The sequence below is a fragment of the Myotis nattereri genome (genome assembly GCF_964212035.1).
Source record: "Myotis nattereri genome assembly, chromosome: 18".
NCBI lineage: Eukaryota > Metazoa > Chordata > Mammalia > Chiroptera > Vespertilionidae > Myotis > Myotis nattereri.
This window is the reverse complement of record NC_138093.1, coordinates 26,622,222-26,642,785: the sequence shown is the minus strand read 5'-3', so window position 1 is coordinate 26,642,785 and position 20,564 is coordinate 26,622,222. Positions and strand designations below refer to the sequence as shown.

The 20,564-nt window shown below is 34.2% G+C and overlaps 1 protein-coding gene across 2 annotated transcripts in view; it reads left to right on the top strand.

Moving 5' to 3' along the window:
* TPR (translocated promoter region, nuclear basket protein) overlaps positions 1-20,564 on the top strand; it is a 67,611-nt gene that overhangs the window by 15,014 nt on the left and 32,033 nt on the right. For both annotated transcript variants that reach the window (XM_081112666.1, XM_081112665.1), the window contains exons 14-31: positions 715-822; positions 1,751-1,977; positions 3,648-3,811; positions 4,226-4,359; positions 4,441-4,589; positions 6,848-7,010; positions 9,255-9,389; positions 9,890-10,030; positions 10,938-11,103; positions 12,397-12,563; positions 13,554-13,706; positions 14,097-14,213; positions 15,497-15,700; positions 15,806-15,990; positions 16,380-16,527; positions 18,376-18,513; positions 18,611-18,742; positions 19,446-19,576. In XM_081112666.1, coding sequence (XP_080968792.1) covers positions 715-822; positions 1,751-1,977; positions 3,648-3,811; positions 4,226-4,359; positions 4,441-4,589; positions 6,848-7,010; positions 9,255-9,389; positions 9,890-10,030; positions 10,938-11,103; positions 12,397-12,563; positions 13,554-13,706; positions 14,097-14,213; positions 15,497-15,700; positions 15,806-15,990; positions 16,380-16,527; positions 18,376-18,513; positions 18,611-18,742; positions 19,446-19,576 — 2,762 coding nt within the window. The remainder of the gene's footprint in view (positions 1-714; positions 823-1,750; positions 1,978-3,647; positions 3,812-4,225; positions 4,360-4,440; positions 4,590-6,847; positions 7,011-9,254; positions 9,390-9,889; positions 10,031-10,937; positions 11,104-12,396; positions 12,564-13,553; positions 13,707-14,096; positions 14,214-15,496; positions 15,701-15,805; positions 15,991-16,379; positions 16,528-18,375; positions 18,514-18,610; positions 18,743-19,445; positions 19,577-20,564) is intronic.

The window sequence follows — 20,564 nt, the reverse complement described above, 5'->3', positions numbered from 1 at the left end:
GAGCCATCTTTCGCTTCAATTTTTAAAACTTTTATGTGAAATGTGAAAATAACATATTAGGAAGCAAACTGTGAATTTGAGGTAACACAACATTTAAAAGATACTGTGTTTATATCAGGCTCCTTAACAACTGTGCCTCAAATTCCCTAATGAGACTATGGTGCCAAATTTTGCAAAGCACTGCATATACTATCGCTTTGTTTTATTTTGTTTTACAAGCTTGTGACTTTGGCAACCGATTCTTTAGAATTCATTCTTAATGCATTTTTAAATAAAATCAAGTCGTTTATGCATCTTACCCAACATGTTTTACTTAATTGATATTTTCAGATAACCAGTGCAATAATGATTATTGTAATGTAGTTCTTTGTTTTTGTATTAGTAACAAAACTTTTGAGATTATTTACGTAGTGTCATTTGAATTTGATGTGGATATAAAATTGTAATTGACAGTTAATTTGGGGGGAGTGGCACATTGCCCATACTTTTCATATAGTGATGAGCTATCTTTGAGATATTAAATATGTATGTTCATATTTATAAAGAATATCTCTTTGGGGGCTACTATACCATTGAATATATTATAGAATATTTTTAGTTTATAATTTGCTGTAGTATTTGAGCACTATATATTTTTGTTATTTGCGTAGCTGCTTCATTTGTATAGCTCTTAGAAGGAAATACAGAGTTTTCATTTGCATTTACATTTTGAAGGAGATTCAGCGATTGCAGGAAGACACTGACAAAGCCAACAAACATTCATCTGTGCTTGAAAGAGACAACCAGAGAATGGAAATACAAGTAAAAGATCTTTCACAACAGGTTAGAAGTTTTTGTTTCTTTTTCTATTTTTCCCCCTAAACTGACAGTCTGATAATGCCTGAATCTGTTTGCAGTTACCTAAGAGAGACCCTACCACATTTGAAATTCTCATCAATTAGGAATACTACTCTAGCAGAATTGCAGCCTAGTCATTATTCTTTCACAACCCCTCCCTTTTTTCCCTTTTGTCTTTAAGTGTTTGATAAATTTTGAAATTATAGGTACCAGTTGTGATACATGAAATAATTCAAAGATTTTTAAAAAATTATTTCCCCCTACTCCTGTCCCAGAATATAACCAAATTACAGACTTCTGTATATTTTTTCATGTCATTCTTTTTATATGTATAAAAACACATGAGCATATGTAAACATGCATTAGTTTTCTTTGTTTTTACTGATATAGTAGAACATTACTCTGCCACTTTTTTTTTTTAACTGAACTTGTCAGGAAATGTACATCTATTTTTGTTCATGTATTTTACCCTAATTTTTGTTTGTAGGTCTACACACATAAACACAATACAAAAATTTTACATGAAAGGGATTAAAACCTATTTTTCATGCTCTTCTCCATTATATAAAACATGCATAAGAATGCAAGTGCAAGCACATACTTGTACACACAATAAGTATTTCTGTGTATTTTATTGGGTCATTGTTTTATAGCAAATTGAGCCAGCCGTGCTTCTGAAATTGTAATTTGGCTGCTTTTTTAAAATAACAGCCTTCATTATACACTGTTACAGAAATGAAAATAATTTTAAACATTTTTTCAGTTTTTAATCTCTTAAACATATGCTTGATACTTTAAGATAATTTAATATAAGTTGATGGTGTTTATGAAGTAATCTTTTCATTTGAAAATTTCCATTTTTTCCAGAGTTGAGCTAATACTATTTGATAATATATTAAAACTTTGTTTTTAGATTAGAGTGCTTTTGATGGAACTTGAAGAAGCAAGGGGTAACCATGTAATCCGTGATGAGGAAGTAAGCTCTGCGGATATAAGCAGTTCGTCTGAAGTAATATCACAGCATCTAGTATCTTATAGAAATATCGAAGAACTTCAACAACAAAATCAGCGTCTCTTAGTGGCTCTTAGGGAACTTGGGGAAACCAAAGAAAGAGAAGAACAAGAAACAACTTCATCCAAGTAAGTTATTGGCTACCTTCATTTGTTTAGCAAACATTGAAAACTTATGTACCCCCTAACAATGCTGGATATAGGGAAAATAGTGATTTAGGAGAGAGGAAAAATGGAGCAATAATACAAAAAATAATAATTCTCCCAGGGACCTGAGTGTGTGGATGAGCTCAATAATTAGATGAATAAATGGATAATTTTAGTTCAGTGTGATTAAAGCTATCTATATATATAAAGTGCTAATATGCTAAGTGTCTGACCGTCCGATCAGTCGCTATGACGCACACTGACCACCAGGGAGCAGACAACACAGGAGCTGCCATGATGCGCAGTGGCCATTTACAGAGAAACGGCACTGTTGACCTGGCACCGACAAACCAACACTCAGCTTACCCATTTGGGACAGGGGCCCCGCCACCACCCCGGGGGCAACAGCCCACCAAATCGCAGCTGATGCTGCCAAGACCCCCTGTGCAAAATGCAGCCCAAAGCCCAGCCCAGCAGCGGTCACTGTGGGTGCCAGGTAGCAACACCCGGCTTCCTCTCCCTAGCGACTAGCCTCCTTGCCGTTTCTTAGCCCAGGAACACAACTAGCTAGAAAAATTTTACACTTCTATCAAATTTCTGTGAAGCATTTTCCCATACCTCATCTCATTTGGTCCTCACAGAAGTCCTGAAGTAGGTAGATAGGAGGCTCGGTGGAATCCTATTTTCTTTTCAATTGCCGGAAAACGGAGATTTAGATAGTTTAGAAACTTGACCCAACTGAAAAGAAGTAATAAGAAATGGTGAACCTTGAAAATGACCAGATTTTCTCACTGCACAGAATATAGTCAAACACTGCTGCAGTTAAATATTTCACCCTGTGTTCTTCCTGCGTGATCTACAATAATAATCTGCTTTGTGTTGATATTTACTGCTGTGTTGCTGACAGTTACCTGGAGAGAAGTTGGGATGCTTCACTGGGCTGGAAAAAGTTTAGCTAAATCAGAAAGCTGATCTAATTAAGCAAGTTTATTCTATATATATAAAATGCTAAGTTGACTCACACATGTGCGATAAATACAAAGCTCTTGCTGGCACCAGTGGCATGCATGTGTATGCATCTGTTATTGTCAGTCGTGAATTTGGTTGACACTTCTATTACAGAGAAAGGGCGGATAGCAATATTAAAATATTTCTCCTAATTTCCTTTCCATGTACATGAGTTAGTGCACCTGGCCACTGGTAATAGATAAAAGCCTACTCCTGGGAGCATAGAGATGGAGGGCAGAGCCTAGATTTTAGAGAATAGACCAGGCTTCATGGGCAAGATATGTAGGAATTATTTAGGCAGAGTAAAGAATTTTTTTTTTTTTTTAATGTACTTGGTGCTAGAGGAGGAAGAATGGCTGTGAACACAAGACTACAGTTAAGAATGAGAGGAATCGGTTTAATTTTTGCAAAGAAATTTTTCAGATGACAGTGGTGAGTGCCTGAGTCCTGTGATGGGGCTTTAGAAGCAGTTCTTATAATATCAGTAGAAGAAAGGTCACACAAGAAACAAAAATGTTACACTTAATGATAAATGCTCAAATAGTCTGTATATACAGTAGAAATTATAACTGTTTCTTAAGCTCAGTGAAATAGACTTAGATTTTGGTTTGGTTTGGTTTTGTTTGTTTGATTTGGTTTTGTAGAATTACTGAGCTTCAGCTCAAACTTGAGAGCGCCCTCACTGAATTGGAACAACTCCGTGGGTCACGACAACATCAGATGCAGCTTGTTGATTCTATAGTTCGTCAGCGTGATATGTACCGTATTTTGTTGTCACAAACAACAGGAGTTGTCATTCCTTTACAAGGTAGGTTTTTTATGTGTTAAAAGTTTCTAAGTATTTGGGGGGAAATTTTATGAAATGTATCTTAGGGAATGGATTTTGGAATGTAAGCAGTATGTATGGTAACTTCAAATCTGACTACCATATATGATTGATTATAACAGGTCATCGATCCTAAATACCATTATTTTAGGTATTAAGAAAGAAGAAGGCTGACCATTGGTGAAACGTGTGCATCTTAAAATCAGTGAATTATCTTTATTTTGGTCATTTGGTTTTAACATTTAATCTGCAAATATACCTAATGAGAAACCAACAATAATCTTAATAGGCTATTTAGTAAATTCCTTGTTTCATAATTTCTGTAACCTTTGATTTTATTTAAGTGATGTATTTACAAAGAAATGTTTTTTATGTGTGTATTTTACATTTCTGAAGCTTCAAGCTTAGAGGATAGTTCTGTTGTGTCAACTCCAAAACGTTCAAGTACATCACAGACTGTTTCCACTCCTGCTACAGTACCTATAATTGAGTCAGCAGAGGCTATAGAAGCTAAGGCTGCCCTTAAACAGGTAAAGGCCACACACCTTTATTATCTTGGATTAGGTATTCGAGAACAGTGTCATCTTCTAATAATTTCTCTTAATATTTAGTTGCAGGAAATTTTTGAGAACTACAAAAAAGAAAAGGCAGATAATGAGAAAATACAGAATGAGCAGCTTGAGAAACTACAGGAGCAAGTCACAGATTTGCGATCACAAAACACCAAAATTTCTACCCAGCTAGATTTTGCTTCTAAACGGTAAATTTTCGTTTGTTCAAAAATTAATGAAATGTAGAGCTCTCTTCAGCAGCATATATAATAAGTTGGAATGACAAAGAGATTATCATGACTTCTGCACAAGGGATGACTCTCAAATATGTGAAGCATTCCATCCTTTTTGACATTGGGTGGTGGGCACACAATACAATAAACAGGTGATGTATCATAGAATTATATACTTAAAACCTGTATATTTTTACTAACCAATGTAACCCCAATCAGTTCAATTTAAAAAAAGAAATCACATTTAGGTTATCAAAAAAAATTAAGAATACTTCAGTGTTCAAATGAAACAAATTCAAGGCTTAATTTGCAGTAGTACTTTTTTGTGGGCCATAATTCAGATGAAAAGGTATGGGGGTTCATTTTTAATATTGGTTAATGATTCTCATGGGCATTGCTAAGGGATCCAGATAGTTATTTAAAGCTGAAGTTCATGTGAGGAATGTTGCTAGTTTTCCTTCCTGAGGTAGAAAGGCATAATGTTTCTGTAGGACTTTATTATTTTATAAATGCACCAGAGCATGAGGCGTAATGTGAGCCAATTTTATTCAGCCTTTGCTATTTTAGGTAGGAGATAAGCAGGTACTAGATAGTTAATTTTGGGAAAATTCATTTTCTTGGCCACTTACAAAGGAATAATAATAAATTTCATTCCATAGTTGTTAGAATCATTGAATACTTGTTAGCTTAACAAATAGGACAAATTTTATCTCTGTGAATGCAGGCATACCTTGGAGGTGTTCCTGGTTCAATTTCAGACCATTGTGATGAAAAAAAATACTGCATTAAAGCAAGTCACACGAATTGTTTGATTTCCCAGTGGATAAAAGTTATACTTACACTGTAATGCAGGGGTCCTCAAACTTTTTAAACAGGGGGCCAGTTCACTGTCCCTTAGACCGTTGGAGGGCCGGACTATAGTTTAAAAAAAAAAACTATGAACTAATTCCTATGCACACTGCACATATTTTGAAGTAAAAAAACAAATGGGAACAAATAGAATATTTATATTTGCATGTGGCCCGCGGGCCATAGTTTGAGGACCCCTGCTAATGTGTTAAGTGTGCAATAGCATTATGTCTAAAAAAATGTACATACCTTAATTTAAAAATTTTTTATTGCTGCCTGGCCAGCGTGGCTCAGTGGTTGTGTATCGACTTATGACCCAGGAGGTCACGGTTTGATTCCTGGTCAGACCGTATGCCCAGCTTGCAGGCTCAATCCCCTGTGTGGGGCATGCAGGCAGCCGATCAGTGATTCTCATCATTGATGTTTCTATCTATCCCTCTCTCTGCCTCTCTGAAATCAATTAAAATTTTTTTTTAATACTGTATTGCTTTAAAATGCTAACTGTCATCTGAGCCTTCAAGTCATGATCTTTTGCTGGTAGAGGGTCTTGCCTTTGTGTTCATGAAATGCAGTACTTCAAAGCACAATAAAATGAGATATGCCTGTATTACATGATAAAACTATGTTTTTGTTAGGATAAATTCCAAGTTTGTTATTCCAAATAAAAGCATCCTTTTCTCACTACTCTCATAGTTCTAGCCAGCTATTTTCTAAGATTTCAGGTACTTAGTAAGATGAGCCCTGGCCATGTGGCTCAGTAGGTTGGAGCCACAAGTGGCGGGTTTGATTCCTAATCAGGGCACATAGCAAGGCTACATGGTTAATCCCCCATTGGAGTGTGTGTAGAAAGCAACTGATCTATGTTTTCTCTCTCACATCAATGTTTCTCTTTTGCTCTCCCTTTTTTCTCTCTCAAAAAAATAAATTCATTCGTTTAAAAAAGAAAGTAAGATCAGTTATAGAGGAGAAAAGAATGGCAAAAATCTATCACAAACCATGCATCCTTATCTAAAATTGTGTACTGCATTGTGGTGGGTGTCTGGTTGTGTCAATATTGTATTGGCATTTCTAGTTAAAATTCTTGTAAATGTATAAGATTAAAAAGTTCATTCAGCATGGAATACTATGCTTATTTAGTATTTGGATTTAACTGCTAATTTTGGAGTTTAGAAAAAAGTATGAAGGTGTTACATTTTTACAAAGCCACTTTTATGTATACTTACTTAAAATTAAGCTAATGTGAAGTTCTTCAAGGAATTAAGCTAGGCTGTAATATTTCAGTGTATTACAGTGTGGGGAATGCACTTTTTCAGACTGGTGGAGTTAGTTTTATGGTTGATAGTTTATGACTTACGTCTTAATGAATTATTTTTCTTTCATACAAGTTATGAGATGTTACAAGATAACGTTGAAGGATATCGCCGAGAAATAACATCCCTGCATGAGAGAAATCAGAAACTCACTGCAACAACTCAAAAGCAGGAACAGATCATCAACACAATGACGCAAGATTTGAGAGGATCAAATGAAAAGCTAGCTGTTGCAGAAGTGAGAGCAATTTTTCTCATATGATTTGCATTATGAATTGCATTTGACATTTGTTTTTTAGTTGTTTAATTTTACTGGTTGGTATGACATAGATATTTGAGAAGTTTGTGTATTACAAGTCCTTGATCAAGGTTTGAACTGCACAGGTCCACTTATCCATAAATCTGCATATATGTGGGCCCAGTATAAGTAAACTTGTGCAATTCAAACCCATGTTTGTTAAAGGGTCCATAATAGTTAGGACCACCCTAGCTGTTTTGGCTCAGTGGATAGAGCATTGGCCTGTGGACTGAAGGGTACCAAGTTCGATTCTGGCCAAGGGCACATGCCCAGGTTACGGGCTCGATCCCAGTAGAGGGTGTGCAGGAGGCAGCCGATTAATGATTCATCATTGATGTTACTATCTCTCCCTTGCCCTTCCTCTCTGAAATCAATGAAAATAAAATTTAAAAAAAAAAATAGTAGTTAGAATCCAAGACTCAGAATCTGTAGGTCAGTGGTTCTCAACCTTGGCTTCACATTAGAATCACCTGGGAATCTTTTGATTTCTGGGCTTCATCCTCCGGAAATTCTGTTTCTTTGTTATGGGGTGGGGCCACAACATTAGTAACAAAGAAACAGAATTTCCGGAGGATGAGGCCCAGAAACCAGGATTTTAAAAAGATTCCCAGGTGATTCTAATGTGCAGCCAAGGTTGGGAACCACTGCGGTAAGTGGAGGGCCAACTTAAATTACTCGTGGATTTTCATCTGTGTAGCTAGTTGGTGCCCCTAATTGCCTGGTTTTTGAAATGTCAACTGTATCTAGTTGTTCATCAGTTGGGTGCTTCTATAGGGCAGTGGTTGGCAAACTCATTACTCAACAGAGCCAAATATCAACAATACTTCTTCAAAATAGACTCGCCCAGGCTGAAAATCGACTTCTGTGCATGGGCCACGAAGTTTGAATTGCACTGTACGTGCACCTGCACATAGTATTTTGTGGAAAAGCCACACTCAAGGGGCCAAAACGCCGCATGTGGCTCCTGAGCCGCAGTTTGCCGACCACGGCTAGTATAGGGGAAAGAAATTGGTTTTTTGTACTGAGATTTTTCTTACAAGTCATCCATTTCAAAATTTGTAAATCACTGTAGCTACAACAAAGACAAATGAATATTTTATCCATTCTTGCTCATTTCTAAAAAAGTATAAAATTAAATTAGCATTGCATTATATTTCTGAATTTCAACATGAATATAAATGTCTATCAACTGAATTATTTGATGACTAATTCTTATGTAATAAGGGTTTTGCTTTTTTATGAAGTCTTCTCAACTTGTTTTGTTTTGCTAATCCTCACCTGAGGACACTTTTTCCATTGATCTTCAGTGAGAGTGACGGAGAGAGAAGCAGAAACATTGATTGGTTGCCTCCCACATGTGCCCCAACTTGGACTGGGGAATCTAACCCGTGACCGTTGGTGTGCAGGCCAATGCTTTAACTACTGAGCAGCCCAGCTAGGACTCATGCTCTCAACTTCTGATCACTACTTATGAAGTAGGTAAAGTTGTCTCCCACTTTACTTGTTGAGAAATAGATTCAAAAGCTAAGTAATTTGCCTATTTTGGGGCAGTCATATGATATGAGTTGGTTGGGACTTAAACCACAGTTTTCTGAATTTGTTGGCTATATTTTATTTTTATCTTGCTCCCATACCTTTGTGGGGAATGCCCTTTTTCCAACTGGTGGAGTTAGTTTTATGATTGATAGTTTATGACTTATGTAAATACGAATACTTTGAGGGTATTGATCTTCAAATCACCCTCCAAAATCCCCTGAGATTCAGAGTGTATTTGTCATGGGGAAAAAAGTTTAAGTCAGCACTCTCAAACGGATAGTAACCACACTACTTTCTAAAACTTGCATAACATAACGCAAGTAGACTAGCATAATTTTGCAGTTGTTCTTTTACTCTGGAATTTATTTTATTTTTGTATTAAGGTCTGATTTGTTAGGGCAAAGAATTATATGAATTTATGGTAATCACAAGACTTTTTCCTTTGATCCGTTGGTGTTCACTGCTATTTTTGCTTCATATTTCAACATATGAAAATAAGTTATTTTTTTTATATAATCCAAAGGTATAGACTCAATTAGCATTAAGAATATGTATTAATGAAGGATCACTTTAATTTTGTAATTGTATTACTATATTACATTTGACACATTGTTTTCCAACAATCTTTTCATTTGTATTTTCCTCAAGGTAAGAGCAGAAAATTTGAAAAAAGAAAAGGAAATGCTTAAATTGTCAGAAGTTCGTCTGTCTCAGCAAAGAGAGTCTTTGTTAGCTGAACAAAGAGGACAAAACTTACTGCTAACTAATCTGCAAACAATTCAGGTAACCAAACAAAAAGGCACATAGAGAAAACAATTTTAAAGTTAAATAGTTTTCACATTGTATCTTCTCAGTTTTCGTAATTAGAAAATGTACCCATTTTTATCATGATTTATGATGATCATTGAATTTTGAGGTTTATTAAAATGTGTCAGTATTCTAAGTAAAACATGAAAGATCTGAAATTCAGGCAATTGGCAGTTTTGGTATGCAGGTCTGCATTTACAGAGTTCTATGTAGTTTACAAAATTTAAATGTTTGGTTTTATTTTTTGCTTTAAAACTTAAATGAATCTGAATTACTATTATAATGTTTCCTTTTTTCCCCTATTAAGTAGGTGTTTTAATATGTAAAATGTCAAAATAACTTGGTAAATGTCATAGATCCCAACTTCATGTAGAAATGGGTTGTAATCCTGTAATCCCCTATATCCTTTAATTTGTAATGCTTTTGCTTTTTTGGCTTTTTGAAAAGTGTAACAAAAAATTTTTTCTTTGCCTTAGGGAATACTAGAACGATCTGAAACAGAAACCAAACAAAGGCTTAGTAACCAGATAGAAAAACTGGAACATGAGATATCTCATCTAAAAAAGAAGTTGGAAAATGAGGTGGAACAAAGGCATATGCTTACTAGAAATCTAGATGTGAGTCTATCAGGATTCTAAATTTCTGTGGATTTATGTTCAACAATCAGGCTGGTGTGTGGACACATTGCCATCTCATGTTGAAGCATGGTTTTAACAAGACTTCTTACAAACTCAAGTTTTTCTTGCCTCTTTATATGCCTAACAATTTTTAATCGGTGCCATTCATTATGAATTATACCCTCTTGAGTGCTGTATATTTTTGTATTCCTGTAAATCTTGAGCTTTGTTCTCGAGTGTTGCTTTTTATGATTATTAGGCCCAACGCACTACTTAGTCTAATATAAATTATTCCATATTACTGAGGTTAGACCTTCCTGAGTACTGCTCAATGGATTATGAGTTTTTTTAGTCTGGCTACTGGGAAAAGGCATTATTCCTGACTCTGTGGCATAAGGCACTCTGTCTGGTGTCTGTCTAGATAATTCTTTTTGCTGCCTGGGATAATTTCGCATGCATGTTTCACTGAATATTCAAGAAGGATCCTCTGCAAATCTCCAGGGTATTCTTATCTGTGTAGTTCTCTTCTAATAGTCTGTCTTACGAATTTGAGCTAATTTAGCCTTCTTGTACTCTCAGCTCTGTGTTCTCAATTCAGGGAGTCTGCTGGCCTCTGCCTCATTTCCTTACACTGTGCCATAGCCTGGACACTTAAATCAGTAAACTAGGGAAATTGTAGAGCTAGCCTTTCTTGTATCCTGTCAACCCACAATTGTGAAATTGTTTTATATGTTGTGTCTGTTTTTGTTTCTTTTTTGGGAGGGGGTTTGTTTCAAATGGGAAGGTAAATCTGGTTTCTGTTGCTTACCTTGGCCAAAGTTTTAAAGTTCTGTACAAAATTTGAACCACTAGTTATTTTAGAACCTAAAAACAGTGTTTGTAGGGTTAATGTATTTTTTCCTTACAGGTTCAACTTTTAGATACAAAGAGGCAGCTGGATACTGAGATAAATCTTCATCTTAGTACAAAAGAACTATTAAAAAATGCTCAGAAGGAATGTGCTACATTGAAACAGCATCTCAGTAATATGGAAGTCCAGCTCACTTCTCAGTCCTCACAGAGAACTGGTAAAGGTAACTAAATAATTATACTGGTAATAAAGTATTTCTTAAGAAACATTTGTAACATCTGTCAATAAATAGCCTCTTCTTTGCGGATACTAGCAAAAGAAAAACACACACCTTAGTTTTATATCTAAATTAATAGATTTGCAGACTTGGAAGGTTCAGAATAGATCTGCAGGCATCTGACCAAGGTATGCTCTTAGTTTTTTAATTGTCGAAACCATTTATTGACACTTTAAAATTATTCTTTTGAGGGCTGATAATTTGAATTTTAAATTATTATTTTTTTTTTTTTTGAGATGTAGTTACTTGTTAAATCTGTAACTATAAGGGTCATTTACAGAAATAATTGATTTGTTTAGTCTTTCCAGAGCAGTATTCCTAATTTTTGCTTATAATCTCAAGTAAAGATTTGTTTTGTTAGATTTTGCTTCTCTTTTGGAATACAGCATTTCAAATGCAAAGCCTTTATATTCAGATAATTGTTTTTCTATGTGGTTTTATTTCTAAAGGGAAGAGAAATAAAGAACATAATTGTATATGTGTGTGTATGTGTGTGTATGTATATAATGTGTGTTTGTATATAAATATTTAATATGTAATAGTGTACATATGATCATCTAATAGTCCTCTCTTATTGATACCATTTGATAAAAAATAGTTCACTCTGCAATTTTTTCTATTTCCAAGGATTTTAGAATGAAAATTTGGCTAAATGATTTAAGATTTGGTGTTTTACACTAGCAGTGTTTAAATAATCAATTGATAATCAGGTAATTCCTTCAAGTAGCTCTTCAGTTAAGTGGAAATATTTTGTATTTTTCTCTTAAATATCCTTTCCTTAATGTTTGTAACAGCAGAGTTCAAACATTCTATTTTTTTTAAAGCATTAACATACTGACAAAATAGCTGTTTTTATTTTGCTATTCAGCATTGTTTGAAATACAATTCGTAGGTAGTTAGGTTTTTCTACATTTGAGCCTTAATCCTAATTTCACAAACTTTTTTTTTTAATATATTTTATTGATTTTTCACAGAGAGGAAGGGAGAGAGATAGAGTTAGAAACATCGATGAGAGAGAAACATCTATCAGCTGCCTCTTGCACATCCCCCACTGGGGATGTGCCCGCAACCCAGGTACATGCCCTTGACCGGAATCGAACCCGGGACCTCTCAGTCCGCAGGCTGACGCTCTATCCACTGAGCCAAACCGGTTTCAGCTAATTTCACAAACTCTTTGATAACAGTTATTTCTTATATCATTTAAAATGTTAACTTTAAGAAAGCTGTTAAATCTTTTAGGTCAGGCTAGCAACAGAGAAGATGTGGATGATCTTCTGAGTCAACTGAGGCAGACAGAAGAGCAAGTGAATGACTTGAAGGAGAGACTCAAAACAAGTGCTAGTAATGTGGAACAGTATCGAGCAATGGTTACTAGTTTAGAAGACTCTCTTAATAAGGAAAAACAGGTATGTACAATTTTGAATTTAATTTGAATGCACTTTTTTTTCCTTTTTAATTTCTTTTTTAAATAGGAGCCTGCTGTGTGTTAGGCACTGTGTGTTAGAGTGAGTTGAACTGACATCCTTACACTTTTACCTCTTAAAAGTGCTTGATTTTAATAAGTGAGATAAAAATAACCCACGAAATTTGTAAAACATGGGAGGGTATAATCACTGTAGGAAAAGTTAACGATCAGATGTTGATGTGAGTGGGAGGTAAGTAAGTATTTATCTCCTGAACAAGTATGGCTTTACAAAACACATGGCATTTGTGCACAGCCTTGAAAGTACCATTTGGGTAGTCAAAGTTATTTTGTAGCAGGAACCCTCAGCCAAGATAAAAAGGCTTCAGATGATGACAGTTTAACAACTAGTGTATTGAATTTGTGAAGTTAAACACTGAGGAATCAAATTGTAAGTGTAGTCAGAGAACCAAATGTGAAATGTTTTGAATGTCTTATTTTGTAAAATTGCTCTTTCCCTTCCCCCCAATATTTAACAGCAATAATTTGCTTTAATTAGAAAGATTAATGTGGTAGATTGAAGGTTACAAAATTTGTTTTGGAGACTATAGCAATGTTCTAGGGCCAAGTTTTAAAAGATCTTTCTGTGTTTGCGTCATGGAAATCAGAGTATATGCAAGGGGGAATTCTTTTAGTAGTAGAAAGGACAGATTTGGCAAGTGGATATGAGGATTGAGGGAGTAATGAGAATTGGAAATTTCACTTCGAAAGAGAAAAATGGCCAAAAATATCCAAGTTGAGAGGTAAATAAATTATGCTTATAGTTTTAAATGTTTTTGAACTCTTTAATCAGCATTTGATAGATTTTTTTGTTTAAAAAAAATGACAAACAATAATTCTAGTACTTTTCAAATTTAGTTTAGATTTGGAAAAAGTAATGTTGAATTTTAAATGTGTCTGATATTTGTTTCCTACTGTTTGCATGATGGTGAAGGTGACAGAAGAAGTGCGTAAGAATATTGAAGTTCGCTTAAAAGAATCAGCTGAATTTCAGACACAGTTGGAAAAGAAGTTGATGGAAGTGGAGAAGGAAAAACAGGAACTTCAGGATGATAAGAGAAAAGCCATAGAGAGCATGGAACAACAGGTAAATGAGGTTATTACCATATTAATCTTTTTGTGTGTATTTGAATTCTTAAAAAGCTCCTTTGTTATAGTTTGGATCATCTCAACAGATATTGATTGAACACATACCCAACAATTTTAGTTTTATGTCTTACTTTGCTCTGTATATATGTTTGTTTTCTTGGAATATTTTAGACTATAGTAGTAAGTATCAGTGCTGCTTTTTAGAAGCCTCTGCCTGAGAACTGATCTTTGCAAGTCGTAATAAGGATGGAATATGGAGCTTCAAAATGTACATTATATCAGGCTATAAATTTTGTAAAAAGTCCCTTTTGCTAATTGGGCTTTTAAGAGTCTTTACTATTTTAAAAGTAAGTTTGCAGTTGACTCTGGTTTTAATCTTTTAATTTAGTTATCTGAGTTAAAGAAAACACTCAATACTGTTCAGAATGAAGTACAAGAAGCTCTTCAGAGAGCCAGCACAGCTTTGAGTAATGAACAGCAAGCCAGACGTGACTGTCAGGAACAAGTAAGTGTTGCTCTCGGTATTGATAAGTGAGCTTTGATCCTAGAGAACAGTTCTTGGGCTGTATTAATGCATTTTGGGAATTGGTAAACCTTACAAAAATATAAGGTTATTTCTACTTTTGTGGAACTTGGACTAAGATCAGTTGAAAAGGATAGATGGAGTCTAAATGTAGAGCAATAATTATTAACAAAACACTCTTGATAAATGGGAAAAATTAAAGATAAGAGTAGGAGATTAAATGTGTACTTGCTCTCATTTCTTTCTTGTTTTTTTTATTATTGCAGTCCACTAGTTCTGATTATAACTGTATTATAGACAAGATGGTTAGAGATACTTTTTTCAGCAAAACATTTTAATATATTATTGAGGTTACAGATTTTTGTACACCACTTTTTAAAGATTATTTTTATTAATTTTTAGAGAGAGAGGAGGGAGAAAGAGGAAAATCAATGTAAGAGCAGAAAATTGATGCCTCCCCCACTGGAGATTGAGCCAGCAACCTTTTGGTTCACCAGACGAAGCCCAATGATCTGAGACCAGTGAGGGAGGGCACACACCACTCTTTATAAAGATTAAAAAATACAAAATCACATTATTTGCTTTAAGTATATGTATACACATGCATATGTGGTGAAGCTTTTTATTATTTTTTTATGAACAAAAATTGATAAAACAATTCAGCGTAATGGGGATTATTAAAATAGTAGAATGGGAAACGAATATCTGCAAGAGTATTACTAATGTTCTCATTTTTAAGTTCATTGGTATATTAGTAACTATTTGGTTACTATTCTTTATTGCTTACATGTACATAGCATGTATGTGTTTTTCAATTACTTTAAACAATGCAACACGAGAAAATGCTTCAAAGGTAAATTAGACAAAAATGAATTGTCCTTGGCTTAATGCCAAACAGTAACATTGGAAGTTAAATTCAGGGAATGTATCTCTAATTCAGTTTTCAAATTAATTTTTAATTTCTTTTTGATCACTTTTAGTTTTTGTGTGTGTGTGCATGTATTTTACATAAGTGAGTTATATTTAGCTTTTACTTTATAAAATTTGTTCCAAATTGCTACATAGTCCTCATAATTTCCATTTGGACCAGTTCTTTAATATTTCATTAAATGGATAAGAGTATAACTTTTAATTATTCCATTTTGGTGCATTTATATCGTCTCCACTTTTATTATTTTAAATAGTGCAGTGTGCATCTTTTCTTTTGTACTAACCAGCTTTGGCTATTGAATCTTTTGTGTCAATGGTGGAATAATTTCTTATAGGCTAAAATAGCTGTAGAAGCTCAGAATAAGTATGAGAGAGAACTGATGCTCCATGCTGCTGATGTCGAAGCTCTACAAGCTGCCAAGGAACAAGTTTCCAAAATGGCCTCAGTTCGTCAGCATTTGGAAGAAACAACCCAGAAAGCAGAATCACAGTTGTTGGAGTGTAAAGCATCTTGGGAGGAAAGAGAGAGAGTGTTAAAGGTATTATTGCACATCATAATAGAATGTCCAGAAGGATGGAAAGTGGGTTTTTCTTTTTAACATGCGTGGGAAAATCTGCTATAATGACAGAGTCTTGGCTTACAGGATGAAGTTTCCAAGCGTGTGTCTCGCTGTGAAGACCTAGAAAAACAAAACAGATTACTTCATGATCAGATTGAAAAATTAAGTGACAAGGTCGTTGCCTCAATGAAGGAAGGTGTACAAGGTCCACTGAATGTATCTTTTAGTGAAGAAGGAAAATCTCAAGAACAAATTTTAGAAATTCTCAGGTAAACCAAAAATATTTTTAATGCTTTATTTCTGTGGTCAACTATGAAATGTAATACAAATATATGAATTAGAGAAGTGGTATGTCTCTTGGCCAACAAACCCACTGCCACTCACAGGTTACTTGACATATGCTAATTTAAATAAATGGCTTTAAGTTGAATTTAATAGTAAGAATTTGAGTGGGTTCTTTGAAAAACTAAATGCCTTTCAAATCATTTCAAAGATATACAAAGCCACTATCTATAATAAATATCATTACTTATTAATGAAATCATTATGTAAAAATAGTTATTAAAGTGAATGGACCTTGGGTCATATTAAAATTACCCAAGCTTTAAAATTTTGCTGTCATTTTTTTATTCAAATAAAATCTTATATATTCTTGTAGATTTATACGACGAGAGAAAGAAATCGCTGAAACGAGGTTTGAGGTGGCTCAGGTTGAGAGTCTGCGTTATCGACAAAGGGTTGAACTTTTAGAAAGAGAGCTGCAGGAACTCCAGGATAGTCTAAATGCTGAAAGGGAGAAAGTCCAGGTATGTATCCCAAGTTTTAAGAAAGCAGTTGTTAAATCAATGTCATTTTAGTTTCTGATTACAAAAAAATTTAATTTGAAATGCATGTTTTTCTTAAACTCAATTTATTAAACATTATTAGACAGTGGTACAGTATAGTGGCAAGACACTAGTGTTAACCAGACTAGCTTTATGTCATTAGATGTGTGCCTTGAGTACACTGTTTAACGTCCTTACTCTTAAATTTCCTTATTTAAATAATGGGATGATAATGATGAGGATTAAGTGAGTTGATGCACATGAATCATTGAGAATCATGTCTGGTGCATAATAAGTGCTTAAATTTCAGTTACCTTAATTTTAGTTATCATTATATATGCATTTGGACAGTTATTCTAGGATGACATGGATTGAAACTGCTACAGAATAGTTTTTCCTCAGCAAAGGAGCAAAACAATAGTAATAATTACCAAACAAAGAAAGGAAAAGAAGATGCTATATATAGTAAATGGATGGTCACAACACAAGCTAGACTCCTTAACCCTCACTAACACCCAAAAACTTATTGCATGACCTTATTGTGAGGAGACGCATTAATACAGCAGGCGCCAATGGACCACTGGTGGTCACTGAGATCCAAAAGGTGGGTGACCGCTGCATTAATATATAACTACATCTGGAAGGAAGGGAATTAAGGCCTGGAATCATTTATCACCTGTTAACTGATAGGTAGTTGGAATGACTGCTAGAGAGAAACCATTGACATGGGAAAGTGAATAGATTTATGGAGTAATGTTTTCACACAGAAATTCAAAGTTCCAGAATTACATCATGTTGAGAAAATAGTCCAAATTCAAATAGATCCCATCATAGAAATAATAAACAGACCTTCTGATTCGGTAGAGTTAACACTTGGAGGAAAGTGGCAGAATCAGTGTTTCTAAAAAAGATTGCATATTGTCTCCTTCTCTGGTGCTGCTTCCTTTGGTCTATAGAAATGCAAACAATACTAGAAAATGTCCAGCCCACAAACAACTCCAGAGAGGAAAAACCAATTCTTACATACAGTAGGAAGAAAGTGAAGTAAAAAATTATATCAAAAGTAATAGAATATCTACCCACTATGAACACTGTAGCATGGCAACCATGAGCCATAGCTTTAAAAATGGTTAGGGAATAAGGTAACACATGTAAAAGATGGATAATTACACCCAATGAAAACAGGATAAAAATTCTTCACAGTTCAGTAAATACTTAGTAAAAGTGCTCAAAACCAAAGTGATGAAACAACTGAATGAAATGAAAAAATTTCTGAGCAAAGGGCAGAGGGAAAGGACCAAAATAACATTATTTTAAAACTTAATAAACTAGAGGCCCGATGTACGAAATTCATGCAAGAGTAGGCCTTCGCAACTGCAGGCCACTGCCTCGATCCCTCCCTCCCAAACGCAGGGGGCTGCCTCGATCCCTGGGCTAGCCCCAGCTTCATCTGGAAGGACATCCATATGGTCTCAGCCGTTTGGTCGATTTGCATATTATGCTTTTATTACAGATTTTGTATACCAAGAAAAAATATATATATAGAAAGAGAGAGATCTGGATTACTGTTTTTACCTAAGGGTAAAATGGATTATTTGTTGGTGGGGTTTGTTGTATCTCTTTACTTAAATCTTTGTGCTTTCTTGCATTTGTTTAAAGTCTTTGTAGTAAGCAGGCATCACAGAAAAATAAACATGTAAGTCTTTCAAAAATTTTAGTTTTAAAACGACATAATTCTCACTTTTTGTAGGGAAGATTAGAACTGGTAAGAAAAGGTAGATCTTTACCTATTGTTAGATGCTGGTGTATACATGTCTTTGAAATCTTTAGGTAACTGCGAAAACAATGGCCCAACATGAAGAACTGATGAAGAAAACTGAAACAATGAATGTAGTTATGGAAACCAATAAGATGCTAAGAGAAGAAAAGGAGAGGCTAGAGCAGGATTTACAGCAGATGCAAGCAAAGGTTTGTAACTTACTAATCAGTAGTGGAGGCATGTTGTTTTTATTAAGTTATGAATTTTTACGTCAGGTGTTAAAAAATAAATTGGCATTATTTTCAGGTGAGGAAACTGGAGTTAGATATTTTACCCTTACAAGAAGCAAATGCTGAGCTAAGTGAGAAAAGTGGTATGTTGCAAGCAGAGAAGAAGTTATTAGAAGAAGATGTCAAACGTTGGAAAGCACGTAACCAGGTAAATGCAATTAAACCTATTCCAACACATGGAAACGTTGTTTTTATTAAATAGGGTAAAATTTAAGGGGATAAATTATTTGAAGAACTAGCAAAAGTTACTGTATTTAATAGTGAAAGTTGAATATGCTACATGTGTAAAGCAGCAGTTCACCCATCATCTGGTACCTAGAAAATGTTCTAGAATGGTAACCAACATCTGAATAGGACTGTAGAATTTAAGAGCCCATTTAATCTTCATTTTTCTTAATCACACAAGTAATCTGAAAAGTCAAGAAAGGAGGATCATCTACCCAAATCTGCATATATTTCTATTAAATTGTGCTACCTTCTGTCCTATTTAATTAGTTATATTTGATTTTTTCCTAGATTATAATGCATTAGAAACATATTTTTCCTTATAAATGTCACTTTAATGAAAAAAGTGTTTAATGTTAAAAGCTTGTAGATTTTTTTCTTTATTTGGTTCCATTGTAACTATTCTGAAATTTTCATTTTCATCTATGAAAATACATTTCCCTTTCTATTTTGGCTAGACGGTTTAGCTAAACCAGCTAAAGCTTTGATCTTCATTATCTTGCAGTTTGGTGATTTATTATTGTGTATGCAAGACACCTAATGTAAACATAATTAAGTATTCTGTTATATAGCACATTGGTTTGATAAAACCTATAAAGCTATGTTATGCATTTTTGCCATTTTAGCATCTAATAAATCAACAGAAAGATCCAGATACAGAAGAGTATCGGAAGCTCCTTTCTGAAAAGGAAGTTCACACTAAGCGCATTCAACAGTTAACTGAAGAAATTGGGAGACTTAAAGCTGAGATTGCAAGGTATAAGGAAGAAGCCTTAAATTGTATATAATACATGAACTCAAAGAAGTCTATTTCTGCTCTTTATGAGGCTCCCCAAGTGCTTCCTGATTTAAAATGAATGGAAAGTACTAGAGCAGTGATGTCGAACCTATGACACGCATGTCAGAGGTGACACACGAACTCATTTTTTTTGGTTGATTTTTCTTTGTTAAATGGCATTTAAATATATAAAATAAATATCAAAAATATAAGTCTTTGTTTTACTATGGTTGCAAATATCAAAAAATTTCTATATGTGACACGGCACCAGAGTTAAGTTAGGGTTTTTCAAAATGCTGACACGCCAAGCTCAAAAGGTTCGCCATCACTGTACTAGAGCCTTTACTTTCCCTTTATTATTTTAAGGAGCCAAGCAAGCAGTGATTTACTTTATGCCTTCATATATGAAATATTTCTCTATATTTTATGACTTTTAAAAAAACTACACAGTTATGAGTCTAAAGCTAAATGTGATTTATTTTCTAAGCCAAAATAACTTATAAATAGGTTTTTATTTTTTCTTTGGTTAGAATATATTTATGTACCTATTTTGAAAAGATTTTAAAGAAGTATTTACATAAAATTTTAAAATGAATTTATATTGTCCTTTTAATAAGTTGAATATTAAAATTAATGTTTCTGGTTTACATTTTAAAGGATTTAATGTCAGTTGTCCATGTCATAATCTCTATTTTTATAATGCTGGGTAGCTTACAAATTTTTGTCACATGTATTTTTTACTTGTTTTATAACAGTAGTCCAGCATTGTATTTCTTCAATAATATAAAGCTAAAAATTCAGAAAGGTATCTACATTTGCAGAGTTAATAGTTGTTAAACCCATGCTCTTAATTCAGGGTCATCTGATTTAAGTTTATGCTAAAGTACAGGGTTTGGCAAACTTTAACCCACAGACCTGTTTGGTATGGCCTATGAGCTAAAGGATGATTTTTACATTTTAAAGCATT